Source organism: Gadus chalcogrammus, chromosome 17, assembly GCF_026213295.1.
Source record: "Gadus chalcogrammus isolate NIFS_2021 chromosome 17, NIFS_Gcha_1.0, whole genome shotgun sequence".
NCBI lineage: Eukaryota > Metazoa > Chordata > Actinopteri > Gadiformes > Gadidae > Gadus > Gadus chalcogrammus.
The window spans coordinates 2,557,667-2,574,916 of NC_079428.1; the positions used below are offsets into that span (position 1 = coordinate 2,557,667).

The following is a 17,250-nucleotide window of genomic DNA, read 5'->3' on the forward strand; positions in this document are numbered from 1 at the left end:
CCCCCCCCTCCTGTACCCAGTCCTCTGAGGTTGAGCGTACGTCTCCGTTCAGGACGCGATGTGCTGGAATGCCTGCAGTACAAATGACACAGCTCCTCCGCCTGCTGCTCTCCGAGATAGCTGTGGCTCTTTATCAGCAGGCTCAGACAGCGCCTTCCTAATGCGCCCGCGGTGCCAGCCTGGCTTCAGATGAGAGGGGAGCCCGCCTTTGGGGGCCGACGTGTTTCATTGTCTCCCTGTGGCTACTTGTGTCAATAAAGTCCGTTATTGGTGTCTTTCTTTTAAACAAGGTCAGTAATGGGTCTATTTCCACTGTTCATAGCTGTTCTCTCTGTGTTTAGCAGTACTACACCAGAAGATGAACTCAGTCCGATCGCCTGATAGAGTGAACTTCTTCTGCACAACCACTTGATGGCAGTATATCACACTGCATTGCTGGCAGTGAAGAGAAACTACATGAACTAATACTTTAGATACCAAGTGGAGAAATGCATTGAAAGGGACCTGAAGAACTTAAAAAAACACCGAAGGAGAAACATGAGACATCAACGTCATAATCTTTACCAACAGACAGCGCAGCACATTAACTTCTTGCTCGATCCCAATTAGCAAACCCTGTTCAGAACGGCACTAAAGGTTATTCATTTGAAGCCAATGTCCTTTCAGGAAATCTCATGCAAAGACTATAGCCACTGGTACCACTAAAGGACATGGAACTTTTTAAAACGCACTCGAACACAGGCCTTCACTCGAGCGTCATCATCTGGTCCAACACTTTTCTAGTATGAGGGGTTTTACCTTCAAAGGGTCTTGTGCTTTGACACATGCCAAGAGTTAACCGTCTATTGATTAACAGGCTTTTACTTTGAAATACATTTTTGAGGATTTTCATCCAGTGACAAGGTTGGTGAGGAGAAATTATCAATGTAAATTGTAACCCAGACACTTATTACCCTCCACCGAGGTGACTTTTACCAGACTCCTCCAGACAAAGGAGGCATGGTTGGTGTAACCTGTGCACACTGATTAGTCACCGAGCAACAGGTGTACAGCCTCACCAGCCGCAGAGTCCAATCAGACTGGGTCCGATGACGCTGCTTCAACAAATCATCATCCACTCCCACAATAATGTACCTTACATATTACGTAACAGTAACACAGTTGCGTGCGCGCAAACACACACGCGCACACACACACACACACACACACACACACAATAAAGAGCATAAAAATACAACGGCGATGGTGATGCGTATAAAAAAAGATCTATCAAATCTATGCTAATTTTAGCCCACTGAGACGGACCTGCGACAGAAATACCACTGCATCACAGCAGAGATACAAGGCAACAAGGGTTGGGGCTGGCACACTACAACCCCCCAATCACACCCACTTCATATCCCATGCAGGGTGAAACGTTTCTGACAAGTAAGTGGTACCAGCAAGGGGGAATTGGCGGGTTTCTGGAGTAAGAAACCCATTGATGAAGACTTAAACCGTAGGCTGTGATACAAGGCCAAGAACCACCGCAGCAAACCACTAAGTGAACACAAGAACCCAATTAAAAACGACTTCCCCTGACTCGAGAAATAACTCTGAAGGAATGAAGCAGTGTAGCGTGGAAGGAGGACTGTGAATGGAATATAAACCCAGGCAATCAACAAAACTTGCACCACGCAGCATTTAAATATTGTGGCCATTAATTGAGTGCCGGTCAGCAAATATTTGCATATTTTGCATTGTTTGATGAAAATGTCATAGTTGTGTTATTTTCCCCAAGTCGAAACTAAGTGTCACCCAAAATTAATGTCATTCTGGTCACTCATGAATGCTGATGAGGCGCTTGCATTAAAACAAATATATACATATGGTCGTGAGAATTGAGAACACAATACAGACTAAAGCCATGAACAGCAAATCATGGCTGTTTCTCAAACTGTTGTAAAACAGTGTTAAACAACGAGACGGTGACAGTAAGCCCTTGAACACATCACGAAACACATCCAACAAGAAAACACTCTTTGAAAAAACAAGTTCCTCGTTCTTATTTTAAGAATCGGCAAAACCTTGCTCGGAAAGTAATTTTCAATCCCATAAGGTTTTCTGATTTATTCTTACTCATTTCGTTTTTTTTCAACCAGGCATTGATAAACTTGACTCATCCTCAGTAGAAGCAGAATACGTTTCGTGTCATGAGGTCAAAGTGACGAAGGACTAAGGGGAGCGTCTGTCCTAAGGGGAAGGACTAAGGGGAGCGTCTGTCCTAAGGGGAAGGACTAAGGGGAAGGACTAAGGGGAGCGTCTGTCCTAAGGAGAAGGACTAAGGGGAGCGTCCCCCCCCCCCCATATCTTTGGGGGAGGAGGCTCATGGACATGGAAAGACAGTGCAACGTGACCCCTTCTTCTGGCGCACAGTCAAGCACAAACCCGTCGGTCCTCTCGCTCTCCCCCCTACTCAAACGCTCGGACCTGGGGGCCGTTCCTAAACGCGTTAATGTTCAACAGCTCTGCCTTTCCAAGATCAAATCACTTTGCGTTTCTCCCATCCACAACCCCTTATAATCCATTCTCTCTTTCAACACCCATATTCTCTCTCTCTCTCTCTCTCTCTCTCTCTCTCTCTCTCTCTCTCTCTCTCTCTCTCTCTCTCTCTCTCTCTCTCTCTCTCTCTCTCTCTCTCTCTCCTCTCCCTCCCCCCCCCCCCCCCCCCCCCCCCCCCCCCCCCCCCCCCCCCCCCCCCCCCCCAAGGCAGATGGTCTGATTGGGCAGATGGTCTCGCTCTCCCGATGGAACCAAACAAACACTGGATCCAAAGCAAACAGAATCTGCTCTGGGGGGGGGACCTATACGGGAAATCTCTGCCACAATTAATGAGTGCTTTGACCAAGTTTCTGCTGACGACAGAGCGCATGAAGGAGCAGGAGACATCCCACTAGGGGGCAGTTGACTCCCATATAATGATCCATGGCACCCAACTGAGATTCTCCCAGTTGGGTCTTATGTGTGATCGAGTGAGTGAGAGAGATATTATTGGATGGAGCGTATTGTAGATTAGAAAGGTTCAGCTGAACCGTAATAGTGGTCAGTTTACAGGTACGAGGAACAACAGCATATTGGAGAATTTAATTCTTGAAACGAATTGCTTTTGTCAAAACTCAAAGCTGCTATTTCGAAGCAGTACGTGTCGTTATGTAAATGATACCTCATTAGGCCTACAGCCGCTGAAATCTCAAATGTCAGAAGATCTGGAGAAGTAACGCCACCCTAGACAGCATGGTGCTTCAGTTCCTCCCTTGGCAGATTCATCACCAAGTTTTGCACTTCATTGCCAACGTTTCGGAAACTCTGTAAAATAATTGCCCAGGGGCCGCCATAACGCTGTCTGCTGACAATAGTTTTGTGAGTTCCTCTGAGAGTTTATTTAGCGCTCTGATTCAGGGGCTAATAGGCCCTTTTCCCAGTAGGAAAACACAATAACAACGGTAACATTTTATTGTGGGTCTGCTTGATTCTGGTGTACCAGTGCAGACACAAAGAGTCGAGTAAAGATATGTTGACCATGACCAAAACCTACCTCGTGTTAAAGACAGGGAGAGGAAGTAAGTTACCTTACTGATGATGTGGTTTGTGCCACAGCCAAGTGCCAGGGTATAGCTGTACTATTTAACAAGATGCCTTTTTTCCCCCTTTCAGATTCCCCAGAATAGGTGCCATATTGGAAGCCCATAGGGAAAGTTATTGTTTGTACCACTGTGAAGTTGTGAAGAAGTTTATTAAAAATAAATAAAAAGACTAATAAACTTGGTCTCAAAGACTGAATGAATCGTGACGGGAAAAATGCCAACCGCTTACCCATGGTATTTTTATTTTAACGCCATGTGGAGGACTTATCACTGGCGGCAAGGCACCAATTAGTTTACGCAATTCAGGTGAATTCACGTCAGCGCGTCCAGTACACACTCAATATGGCACACGTTGAATCAATATTTTCTTTGACTTTTTATTCCAGATTTGTATTTCTTGCCCTGATTTAATACTGACACCTCCACAGTGTCACAAGATGGGAAAAAAAATGTGTAACACATTTCTGATTCTTATTTCATGTCACTTTTAATTTAACAACGGCAAAGAACGACTTAAAAATGTACTGCGCACAATATTTATGCGATTCTTATTCATGTTCTTATTCTTGTCCCCCACAATTGCCTGTTTTGCATACAAATTGACTCCCGGGGAGATGAAAATTTCCCTCTGCAGCTAAAAATAAAAGAGTAAATATGAAGAGACGTTTCACTAGAATACTGCGTGTGTCAGGAGAGTACTTAGAGCGATGCCATCCCGTGGGGACGACTGGATTTATGAATGTGTTCTTTTTCCTGCTCAAATTGATCTTCTTATGTCTCCGAGGCTCTATGCAAAGGATGTCTCAGTGTACTCTGCACCTCGTCTGTGGAACTGCTTGTCAGAGCTTCCATGAAAAACGCCGACATAGTTTTGCGTCATGTTCAGGTTTTTTTATTTGTTATAGGCTAAATCAAAAGTTTATTATTGATGTTTGGTTGAAACATATGTTTTTGTATTCAAGCCACACAAGAGAAGCTTATATATATATATATATATATATATATATATATATATATATATATATATATATATATATATATATATATATATATATATATATATATATATATATATATATATATATATATATACATACATACATACATATACACACACACACACACACACACACACACACACACACACACACACACACACACATATATATATATACATATATATATATATATATATATATATATACACACACACAGACACACACACACACACACACACACACAAGGTGCCTCTGAGGAAAATTCCCGCGCCAAGGGAGGACGCTGGCTGACAAGGGGCCAATTAAACATTAGTGCGCGCATGGGTGCACGCGTTGAACCAAATCTACCTGATTCAGAGTTTTACATAAATTAGGTGCAAAGGAAATGTACGAGTAAAAACGCAAAGATCGTACATCTTAATAAACCAGTTGAAAGGCAGTATATAACAATCTGTGGTTGATCACTTTAACACTTAACACTTTAAAAGGTCATGCCAATTAACTCGGAAGTAACAGAGTAGGTAAGAAACCGCACGTTGACGACGACCACGTGGAATGGCAACACTTCACGTCAACCTTAAGCACCGATTAAACCCTGTATAGTTACATGTCATTGTTAGGAGCACTAGTCTAACTATTTAAAGAAGGGCATATTCTTCAAATGAAGGCGCAAGTGAAGGCATCGATTTCCAATCACGACTAATGTGAAGACACGGTTAAAAAACGGGGACATGTTGCATGCAAAGTTGGCCAAACCAACCAATGGAAGTACAGTAAAATACAGTCCTACCAGCTGTAGAACCTCCACCATCGACTATGGCCGAACTACTCTCAACACTTTTCTGAGACATCTTTTTCCGAGAATGGGTTTTTAAAGCGAAAAGTAAAGTGTTTTTCCTCTCTTCTCCAGCGGGCTGCTGTGAGGCGCGTCTCTGTAGGCGCGTCAACGCTGGTCTGTCATATGTCGCGCGCACAGCCCTCTGTGCAGGCTCAGCTCTTCGCGTGACCGAGCATCAGCATCCATCGGTCCTATCCTATTTATAGCATATAGGTTACAACGAAATATATTTATCAAAGATATTTCAATAGAACGACGCAGGTCTCGGTCAATCAAAACGTTTCTTATGCAGATAATTTTGATATGTCTAACAGATACACCTTTTATATAAAAGATACACCTTTTATAATGTATCCTATTTGATACAGACTATTTATTCAAACAAAGTACCAAACCATGGGAAATAAATAACTGTACTCGGCTAATAGTATGCTTATTCTTATCTGCGAAAAAAACTGCCGACATCAGGATTAGGATGTGTTTTAATGTTCTATAGTTAAATCTTCACCGATGAAATGTGACACATTAAGACTGGTGGACACATTCTTTATTTATCTTGTCAACCTGAAAAGGTACAAACACAGTCAAATGAATACAAATCAATGAAAAACCTTGATGCACTGAAAACAACAGAGTGAGGCAGATCAAACGACGCCTGTCTCGGAGGTGTCTACAGCTAGGAGGTGTCTGTGTATATCAAAGCACCTGTTCAGGTGAGTCTCATGGCTGGCTAGACACACAGTCGCCCGGGAGGACGACGGATGACAGTCGGGTTGAATTAATGAGGAGTCCGGTTTTACTGGCCGGATAAGGACAGTTTTACATGCCCCCTCCATTTATGCCTTTAAATCAAGGCTCAAAGGCTCCTTTTCCCATTTTTTTAAAGTCACACTCTTCAGGAGAGCCTAAAAAGATTTTTTTTTCGGTAAACTACTCAGTTGAACGATAAGGCGTACCAGTAGTGTGCATGGATAGAACCAATGTTTTCAGCACAGCCATTTTGGCTCTTCATTTCGCCACCATTCGTTCCAGTTTGGGATTCATGAAGGAGAAGCCAGCGAAAGCTGCCTGGTCCATGTTGTCGATGAGGTTCTTGTCAGCGTGGGAGAAGCGTGGCTTCTCGTTCAGGAACTCCTCATCAAAGTTGCTGCAGTCATTTGGGCCTTTCTGCATTTCGTTGGGGAAGGGGACGGTCTTTTAGCATGCTAGTTGAACCATGATGCTAGTCTGCCAGTGAAACCTATACATAATGATGTACTGCGTTCTATACATTATGTACAATTAATTATGTACCCTTAGATATGCAACATTATTTGTATGATACATAACATGTTCATTCAGAATTAATAATGATCATGTATAGGGTACAATTATGTAGAGGAACGTACCACTTTGGGCTTGAAGGGGGGATACACCTCTCTCCACTCCAGGGCAGGCCAGTTTATCGACATGAAGTAGCCGTGCAACTCAACGTTCCCAACCACACCCAGCCTTTGATTTGGGTCTCGTTCAAACAACTAGAAAAAGACACACACCAAACAATGTTATTTGTTGAAAGCAGCATTCCTGCGACAAAGGTGTTTTGAGGTTAACCTTCTACTGCAAAGAGAGTAGTATTATGAGGGACAATATGGCTTGGATGTGTCTGACTAAAGAGAGGGCGTGAGGCCGACCTTCGGCCTCACTCAATGGGCCCGTTCTAAAAAGAACGGGCCCAATGAATTGCTGATGCTAAACATGAGTAGTATGGACTTAATACTTAAGTATTTTTTCTGTGGCGGCTTGTTGTATGTCCTGCACTGTTGTTCTAGTAGATTTAATCCGTTGGTGTTCTATATGTATATCTGTGATTACTGCTTTTAGTGTTAGCAACTGTCCTTTTCCAATCATAAAACCGCATACTTTGTTTTGCCTTTGCTTTGGTGTACTTTAGGAAGCCTTTTTAAACATCTTGGCCAGGGACTACTGATCAAAAAAAGCCTCTTGGCTAAATGTGGCATTTTTATACCATGTGGATTCATTCATGTACACCAGGGGTCTCAGACTCAACTTACCTGGGGGCCGCTGGAGGTACAGTCTGGGTCAGGCTGGGCCACATCAAGTATTCCACAAAGAGATGTAGCACAACTGACCCAAACTAAGTTAATGATCGGGCTATAATTAAATCACGTTGGCTATGTAATCGCTGACAACGGGGGACATTTCATAGTGGTTTTGGAAACCAGGACATTTTAGCGTCCTTTGGCTTTGTCGGGAATCAGGACACGCAACTCAAAATGGGGACTGTCCCGGCAAAACCGGGACATCTGGTCACCCTATCACAAGTGATAAAAAAGGCGTGGCAAGCAATGCGTTTGACAAAAACGCGCGGGCCGCACTAACACTAAACCTTGATGTCAAGTAGGGGGCCACACTTAATCATCCCGCGGGCCTCAATTGGCCCCCGGGCCTCGAGTTTGAGACCCCTTATGTACACTCTACCTTCGCGGAAATAAACTAAAGTAATTAATGCAATTATTACACGGCTATCCATGCTGTTCTCTCCATTGGATTATACAACAGGGATGAGATCTTCTTTCACTCCAGATTGATAGCTTGAGGGTCAGGGACTCTTGACGCAGACAGACAGATGTGGGGTTGTCAGGACGACACGGTTCCACCACACATCTGTCTGGAGTTCCAGCTCATGGGGTTTGAGTGCACAAATCTTCGTCTGCTCATGGATATTTAGAGAAATTGTTGGCATTTTGAAAGTAGTCTGATGGACTTCCCATCAGGGTGATATTCATCATGTTTTTGCTGCCTTTAGAGCTCTGGACATAAACTATTTCTAGGTGCAAAATGTCAACGGAGGTTGTTACCAATATCATGACTTATTAAATGTATCATAGAGAATTTAGTTCATGATTGAAGCATTTAGGTCATTTAACAGGCACCCTTCCCCTTAGTGACCAACAGTGAATTCACCTGCATATCTGCACATCGTTAAGGAGCAGGTATATTCAGACTCACACACAGATGCCCACAGGAATGCAAAGGGACATTCGGGATCGGACTTTCAACCCCAGGCACTAGTTTCTAGATGATTTGTATGCAGGCTGTAGGTTATATATAATGGACAGTTAATGTCGATAATAACATTCACTGCAGATGGCTACACTACAAAATATGAATCATCATTCCAGAGGGAAATGTTCATAATACATCCAGATGCTTTTTTTCAGGCAGCAGGGAGATCGATTAGAAAAACTGTATACAGCAGAATACTTTGCCTCTAGAAACGCTGCAATGTCCCCATGCAAGCCAAGATTCCCAACTATTGAGTGGAAGACAAACTGGAGCAGAAACAATGAAGCCAGTTGTTTTCTAACACTAAAGCTGTCCTGACACATCTGAATGTTCGACGTTTTGTAGTGTTAGCTTTTTCTACATTCAAAGAGCACGATATAACCTAGAAATCCAATACAGTATTGATTCCCCCTCCTTCATGTAATCTTAAGGCAATAACCAGCAACCCACTAAGCCAATAGACCGTAAAACACAAAGCCTGCCGCAAGCAACACAGATAATTGATCGGCTCTCCGCTTGACATGCTGCAGTTAACAAAAGACACAAAGAAAACCCCAAACCTTCTCATTATTTCAAGATCACTCTTCTCCCAACTGCAAGTTATGACAGACTGCCGCCCATTCATAATTCAGAGGTCTTATTACAGCACGCCGTAGCCCCGGTCGCTGGGGCGGTAGGTCAGTGTCCCGGTGAAGGATGCTCTCTTTATCAGAGGGTAGAAGCATCGGGCCACCCTGTTACCTACAAACAGGCTACTGTAGGGATGAGGCGCCACCCCTGGGAGGAGCTCATGATGCTGATTATGGGCGCTGGCAGGCCTAAGGACCGATGTTTAACCGAAGGAGCCGCACCGTGTTCGCCCCTACTGTTAGTCCTGTTATAAAGGCCTGAAACAAAAGGTAGGGAACCATAGACAGGCGCAGTTTCCCAGGTACATTACATTATGTAAATGAACATATCTACACAGATTATTACTATAAAGAAACATTCGACACTATACGAATGTATCAGCCACCCTTATATTGTTTTCCATGACTGAAAAACAACTTTGCAAAGGAGAGGTTTTACGGGACGCTGGAAGTATTTTAAAAGAATATATTAGTGCACACTGCTCCGAAATGCTCCATTATAGACCAAGATGACACCTGTAACGTGAATACGGACAAAGATAGTTCGGCTGTGTGACATTTACCTCAAAACACGAAGACAATCAAGCTCAAAATAATAGGAACCACTCAGTTTTCACATCCTACTATTAGGATCACCACACACACACACACACACACACACACACACACACACACACACACACACACACACACACACACACACACACACACACACACACACACACACACACACACACACACACACACACACACACACACACGTTGTCGTGGAACCTGAAGGCGTTTCAGTGCTTTTTGTTTTGTATCAATAAATATAAAAAACGGCACCAATTACCGGCAGCGATAATTCTTTAAAACTCAGCAGCTGCGTCTCACCCTCTGCTCATGTTGATCAACCCGGAGGGGACGTGTTTTTCACGAAGGAAGCGGAGTTCACATGGAACTTTGGGTTTATTTTACGGCAGAACTACAACAAAAACATGAAAGGTACGCCCAAAGGTGGATATTTACAGGGCTGCCACAGCATTTACACCGCGCAGTTCTTTTGTTCGACACAACTCAAAAACCGTGTAACTCTTGGGATTAATTATATAAAAATAGACCCTTTACAAAAAAAATGGTTATTCATCGACTCGGCAACGATCTGAAAAAGGATATCACTTGGTGTCCAATAATTATTTTCTTTTTTTCCCATAACAAAAACAAAACTATACAATCTGGAAATCTCTACAAAAGAAAAAACTATAAACTTCACAGTTGAGAGGAGGAGCTCTTGGTGCAGTCTGTCGGCGTGGAAACCCCCCGCTACACGGTAGTTTCGTGTTTCCATAAGCCCGTCTTGATGCCCGGCGTGCTGTCCGTGTTCAGCAGCAGCGGCGCCTGCTCCCTCCTCGTCCCGTTCTGCCCCGTCACCAGGTTCAGCCCGTACCACTTGGGCTGGCCCTCCAGGTCCGACCGGGTGGGCGTGGCCAGCCCGCCTGCGTCTTTACTCGAACCCGAGCCGGCGGCGGTGGCGGCGGGGTCGGTGGCGTCCGGGGTCGCCGTCGCCGTCTGCTGTTCGCTCTCCGGCGCCGGCGGGCTTCCCGCCCCGCCCCCTGGCGACATCGACACCCCCGCCTTCCCGCCCTCACCGGCACCGTCGCCTCCCTCCCCACCGCATCCCAAACCACCTCCTCCGACGATGACGACGCCGCCGTTCGCCAGCGGCGGCGAAGCCCCCGGCGCCGCCTTGTCCGTGGGGCGCCCGCGGCGCGGCAGGCTGGCGCTGTCGCTGCTGTCGGGCTGCAGCTGGCTCTGGTGGCGCTCGCGGTACGCCATGTAGGCGGCCCTGCGGCTGTTCCTGGCCGCCACGTCGTAGTGGTGGTGGTGGCTGCGGCTGCGGGCGGCGCTCTGCACGCTGCCCTCCACGCTGGTCGGCACGTCGTAGGCGTACTCCCGCAGCACCGTGAGCCGGCTGGCGCGGTGGGCCCGCGCGCGGTTCTTGTGGTGCCGCGCCGCCGCCGCCCCCGCCCCCGCGTGCCCGTTGCCCATGGCGACGACCCCCCCGACGAGCGGCGGGTTGGGGCGGAACTGCGCCTCCACGGGCGCGACGTGCATCTTGATGTCGTTGTCCAGCGAGTGCTCCGTCAGGCTGTTGTCCAGGAGGAGGAGGGCGGGCGACGGAGCAGACGGAGCCGACGCCCCCGCCACGGCCGTCCCTCCGGCGGGCTTCCCCAGCTGGGCCGCCTCGGCGTGCAGGTTGGTGAGCTTGCTGCCCTGCGGCGTGGGCCTCGCGCCGACTGCCGCCGCCGCCGCCGCGCTGCGGTTGGTGCAGGACGAGTCGGCGCCGCTGCTCTGCCCGCAGCGGGACGGCTCGCCGCTGGTCCCGCGCCGCAGCGACCCGGCCGTGGAGCTCGCCGCCGCCGCCGCCGCCGTGCCCGGCGCGGGCAGCAGCGCGTCCTCCCGGCGGGCCGAGTACGCCCGGCGCCCCGAGCAGCAGGCCTGCGCCCAGTAGCGCCGCATGTCCAGCCGGTTGATGCAGTGGATGCGCCGTCATGAAGGCCGCCAGCGCCAGCGCCGTGACGCCGAACAGGCAGGTGAAGGCCAGGTCCACCGGGTGCTCCTGGGACACCGACATGGCGGCGAACACCCACAGGGCGCCGTACAGCGCCAGCGCGCCCGCCGCGCCCGCCAGCTGGGCCGGGAAGGTGTGCTCGTTCTCCAGGGCGGAGACCGCCACGGGGAAGGGCTGGGCGGACGCCAAGGCCCCGCCCATCGCCATCGCCATCCCGCGGGGGCCGTCCGACGCCGGGAGGCGGACGGCGAGGGGGAGGCGGTGCCGGTCGCCGCCGCCGCCGCCGGAGCCCAGACGCTCCTCCTCCTCCTCGTCCTCGCCCAGCTCCCGGAGCTCGTAGCGGCGCTCCGGATGGCGGTGGAGCTGCAGCAGGATGCTGAGGAAGTACATGCAGTCCACGAACACGATGAAGCCCACCGGGCCGTAGAAGGCCCCGATGCTGGGCTCCCACGCCATCCAGCAGCTGGACACAGGGAACAACGTTAGCATTATTAATAACTCCACACGTTATGTCTTACCAGAACAACAAACAGCGTACTAGCATCATTTCATTTGTGTGTTGGTTTGTGTCAGGGAAACTTTGGGGATAATTATAAATTGTATACTTTCCAGAAACAACGCTGCCTCAGGACGGATAAACAAACTGGTTTCCTTTGTTATTGTCGCCAAAAACAGGGCCACACATTGCAGGGGACTACTTACTATGGCACGGTCTACGGCTATGTCCAGGTTAGTTAAAGCTAGGAGCTTGTTGAAATATAACACGTAGGACTTTAAAATACTACACGTCACCTTTTCAAATTCGTTTTAATGAAAGGGAGATTTGGCATCGTTTAACTTGTGTGTTGGTTTGTGTTAGGGGAACTTTAGGGATAATTATTAATGAATCACTTTCCACAAACATTTCTGGCTCAGGACAGAAAAACAACCTTATTTCCCGTGATATTATTGCCAGAAATGTCAAAACTTTGCAGTGGACTACTTACTACGGCGCATTGATCCGACTGCCATAATTTTTGATGTTGGCTGCTGCTGTGATGCCGCAAACGATAATGGGTATCCCTCCGCCAATTAAGTAGAACCTGTCAAAACAAAAACAAGAGAAGAGGTAGAGAGTTGAAGAAGCATTTCAGATTCAGCACTTTAGAAGGTGGAACTAGCAGGAAGGTAACAAAATAACGACGTTGACTGAAACTAGGTGCCCACACTGACACCCGGTGGACAAATGATTATTGCCGCTAAACACAACAGAGAAATTACTGTGTGAAGTATTATTTGTGCACCAATGTACGATCCTTACTCATTTGAATGTGATTATAAATATACATGTATTATTTATATTTATCTATATTGAAAAAGTATTTAGATGAAAAAAATTGTTTAACACCAATGTTAAGAAGGGTAAGACAACCAGCATTATAACATGTTGGTTGAACTCTGAGGCAGCTAGCGTCTTAGCTTGTTAGCGTAGCGACAGACACGGGCTCCCTACCTGAGCATGGGTCGGGGGGGAGGGGGCGGCTCGTCCAGCTCTTCGTAGCGCTTGGCCTTGCGGGTCACCTGCTTGTAGATGTTGCGCGCCGTCACCCCCACCCAAAGGGTGGTGGCCAGGGTGGAGTAGTGCAGCAGGATCCCCACCTGAGGAGGAAGGAGGACGCTCAAGCGGTCAACAAATGACTCTCTCTCGTAAAATAAACCCAAAGTTCCACGTGAACTCCTTTTTCCTCGTGAAACACGTTCCCTCCGGGTTGATCGACAACATGAGCAGAGGGTGAGACACAGCTGCTGAGCTTTTAGAGAACTATCACTGCTGAAACAACAAAAAACACTACGACGCCTCGAGGTTCCCCTCTCTCTCTCTCCCTCTCTCTCCCTCTCTCTCTCTCTCTCTCTCTCTCTCTCTCTCTCTCCTCTCTCCCTCTCTCTCCTCTCTCTCTCTCTCTCTCTCTCTCTCTCTCTCTCTCTCTCTCTCTCTCTCTCTCTCTCTCTCTCTCCCTCCCTTGCCCCCTCTCTCTTTCTCCCCATCTCCCTCCCGCCCTCTCTCTTTCTCCCCATCTCCCTCCCGCCCTCTCTCTTTCTCCCCATCTCCCTCCCGCCCTCTCTCTTTCTCCCCATCTCCCTCCCACCCTTTCTCTTTTATATGCTTCAACGGTCTCCAGTGAACATCTAAATTATCATACAATATATTGATTATTTTTTTTTTCTGTAGCCATCACTTTGGTTCCAAAAAGCTTGTTTACTCCACCCACCCACAGCCCATCAACCAAGGGACTTATCTTTGAAATGTGGGAAACACAAAGGAGAGAATGTCTCGGATTCAACCGAAGTGACGGCGGGTGTGAAACAGGTTTAAGTATTTAAGTGTTCAAATCGGGGTTGGAATAACTTTTACTCTGCAGGGAAAGTTTGGGGAGAAATGTTCCCCAAAACCCTTGAGGCAAAATGTAAGAAAATAGAGAAGAAGACAAAAGAAAACGCCAAACTCTCTCCGCCGCGCCATGGTTACGGCGGGATAAGTAAGAGATGGAGCGAGCGAGCAGGAAGGAGCCAGGAACCCTTCAGCGACAACCGAGGGGGAGACAAAGCCGGCATCTCCTCCCTCCCTCTCCCCTCCCTCCCTCCCTCTCCCCTCCAGCCCTCCCTCACTTTCTCTAACCTCTTTCCCTCCCTCCTCCCCCACACTCTCTCTCGATCTTGTTCTCCTCTCTCTCACTCTCTCTCTCAATCTTGTTCTCCTCTCTCACTCAATCTTGTTCTCCTCTCTCACTCTCTCTCTCAATCTTGTTCTCCTCTCTCTCTCTCTCGATCTTGTTCTCTCTCTCTCTCTCTCTCTCTCTCTCTCTCTCTTCTCCAAACGTCTCCCCCCTCCTACCCAGCATGGTTTGATTGAGAACTGAGAACATAGTCCTAAGTGGGGTTGATGAACTGAGACCAGGGTGGGGTTCTGGGTGGGGTTGATGAACTGAGACCAGGGAGGGTTCTGGGTGGGGTTGATGAACTGAGACCAGGGAGGGTTCTGGGTGGGGTAACGGGTGGGGTTGATGAACTGAGAGCAGGGAGGGTTCTGGGTGGGGTAATGGGTGGGGTTACGGTTGGGGTTCTGGGTGGGGTTGCTGAACTGAGAACAGGGAGGGTTCTGGCTGGGGTTACGGTGGGGGTCTGGGTGGGGTTCAGGGTGGTGTTCGGGGTGAGGTAACGGTTGGGGCACTGGGTGGGGGCGCTGTGCTCACCGCCTGGCACACGCTGATGTAGCGCGTCTGGTTGATGCCGCCGATGAAGACTCCGCAGGTGAGGAAGATGTGGAGGCAGAGGTTGACCAGCATGTGCCAGAACTTACGGCTGACGCGCACCGACCTGATGGGAGGAGACCAGCGGGGTTAAACCACTGTGGGGCCGGACGGGGCTTCAGGGTCGGAGGTCGTAGGTCGAGAGTGGGGTTGACAGTAGAACAGCTTAACAGTCATCATGGGTTAAGGGATGAAGAATAATTGGGGTAGAACTTAAGTGAATATGATCTCTAATTTATTTTATATTCTAATATTTGGTGTGAGGATCTCTGTTTGTCTGTATATTTCTAACAAGATTAGAAACATAGTTAGAAATATACTGTCTATTTAGTAAATTAACTAGTGATCTTCTGAATTGGTATATAACCCTTAAGCACATTTCAAAGATTGCTAAAATAAGGATATACAGCGCCACACACTAGTTATCTGAGAGTGCATTTGTTTGAAAAAGGGAAAGAAAAAAAACAAAAAAATTTCCTACAAATAAAAACCACTAGCTTATCAATCACCATTAACTGTCATTTCCATACCAAAGCATTTCTACTGATCTTTTACTGAAGAATCCCATTGGGCCAAACCTCGCCCATAGAGACTCATAGGTGGGGGTGTACCTGTGGTGGTGGACGTAGCTGATGATGATGGTGAGCATGCAGACTAGCAGCACCAGCCCCGTGGCGTAGGTGACCGGGTGGAGGGGCTGGATGCTGGGGGAGAAGAGCTCCACACTGCTCAGGTCCTGGGGGAGGGGGGGGAAGAGAGAGAGAGAGAGAGAGAGAGAGAGAGAGAGAGAGAGAGAGAGAGAGAGAGAGAGAGAGAGAGAGAGAGAGAGAGAGAGAGAGAGAGAGAGAGAGAGAGAGAGAGAGAGAGAGAGATGTTTAGTTAGGACTGTCGTTATGACAACGCCACTGTGATGTACACATGACTTCAGAGGTTTTTTTCTCACATTTGTTTAAAGGCATACAGAGATTCAAAAATAAAAAAAATAAAAACAAAGAGGTAGGAGGTAATTAGTCTTCCACATACAGTGCAGTCCGCCCACAGTGACACACGCTTAACACCTGAGCCCACCAACCACCAAGACCAAACCCGATTGGACCAGAGAGTCTCCAAACCCCGCCCCCCCCGCCCAACCCCAGGGCCAATCCCCACCATGAGCAGGCCGTAGTTCCCGAGGGCGTCGCAGGAGATGGTGGTGAAGTTGTCATGGTGGGACAGCAGCCGGCAGCCCTCGCTCTGCCAGCCCCCCCGGCCCCCCGCCGCGCTGGCGTTCCAGAAGGCCGCCGTGGCGTCCGAGCCGCGGGCGAAGCGGCGCAGCGTGACGTTGACCGGCGAGCGCAGGCCGTGCTGGGGGACGCCGTCTGCGAGGGGGGGGGGGGGGGGCAGGATGATGTCAAGGTGAAGATTAAAAAGATGGAGTCAGCTGTTTGGGTTGGAGGTCGCGTTGATTTTTCCTGCATTTGTGTAGAGTCTGATGTACTGTATGCTCCGGGGTACCGGGGGTTTGATGCCCGATACCGACAGTCTACCCTGTAGGCACCCATGAGCAAGATGTTCTGACCCCCCCCCCACCTGCTCCTTAATAACATCTGCATTGTCTGAATCGGTGTGATAAATAACTATATTAAAAACGATACAGGCTTTAACGTTGTCCCAAAAAATTTAGGAATTTAACAAAGTTCTTGCACTCAGAGGCGTAAAGCAAGATCCATCTACACCTGAAAAAAATATTGGGACACCCTTTATCATATCATCAGAGCCCGACCGAACCGATATATCGGTTCGCCGTTTTTCGCTAATCTTTTACTCCCTAATATCGGAAATGGCATGGGGCCTAAAATCGGTCGGGCTCTCACCGTGACATCATCATTATCCGCCAATCATTCTCCACTGACCTATCTTGGCCATGACCACGGGTGTGGCCACGCTCCGCCTCTTCCCGCCGTCGGCCAATAGCGTGGAGTTCCCCGTGGACGGGAAGAACTTGCCGTTGCGGAATGCCAACAGGTAGAACTTGAAGTTTGCAATGGAGTCGTCAGTCTGCCCGGCGACAGCAGCGGCAGCCGGTGATTGGAGGAGAGAGGACGGGAGCTGCAGGGATGCTTCCAGTACCGTGTTCTGGGGAAAGAGTTACAATAATGGATGATAATTAAAGCTGCACTATGTACGTTTCCCAGTAGGCAGCCTCTAGTGGCTGGAGGTGGAGCTGCAGCCATCGCTGTGAACAATTCCCTAGATGGATTCACTCTGTGATG

The 17,250-nt window shown here is 48.2% G+C and overlaps 1 protein-coding gene across 1 annotated transcript in view; it reads right to left on the reverse strand.

Moving 5' to 3' along the window:
• Positions 1-10,825: 10,825 nt before the first annotated feature.
• Positions 10,826-17,250, reverse strand: part of adgra3 (adhesion G protein-coupled receptor A3) — a gene marked incomplete at its 3' end in the record, with an annotated part of 28,550 nt that continues 22,125 nt past the window's right edge. The window contains 8 exon segments of the mRNA XM_056576151.1: positions 10,826-11,680; positions 11,682-12,174; positions 12,698-12,793; positions 13,204-13,349; positions 14,942-15,065; positions 15,610-15,734; positions 16,148-16,356; positions 16,891-17,113. Of these exon segments, the coding sequence (XP_056432126.1) occupies positions 10,826-11,680; positions 11,682-12,174; positions 12,698-12,793; positions 13,204-13,349; positions 14,942-15,065; positions 15,610-15,734; positions 16,148-16,356; positions 16,891-17,113 (2,271 nt within the window).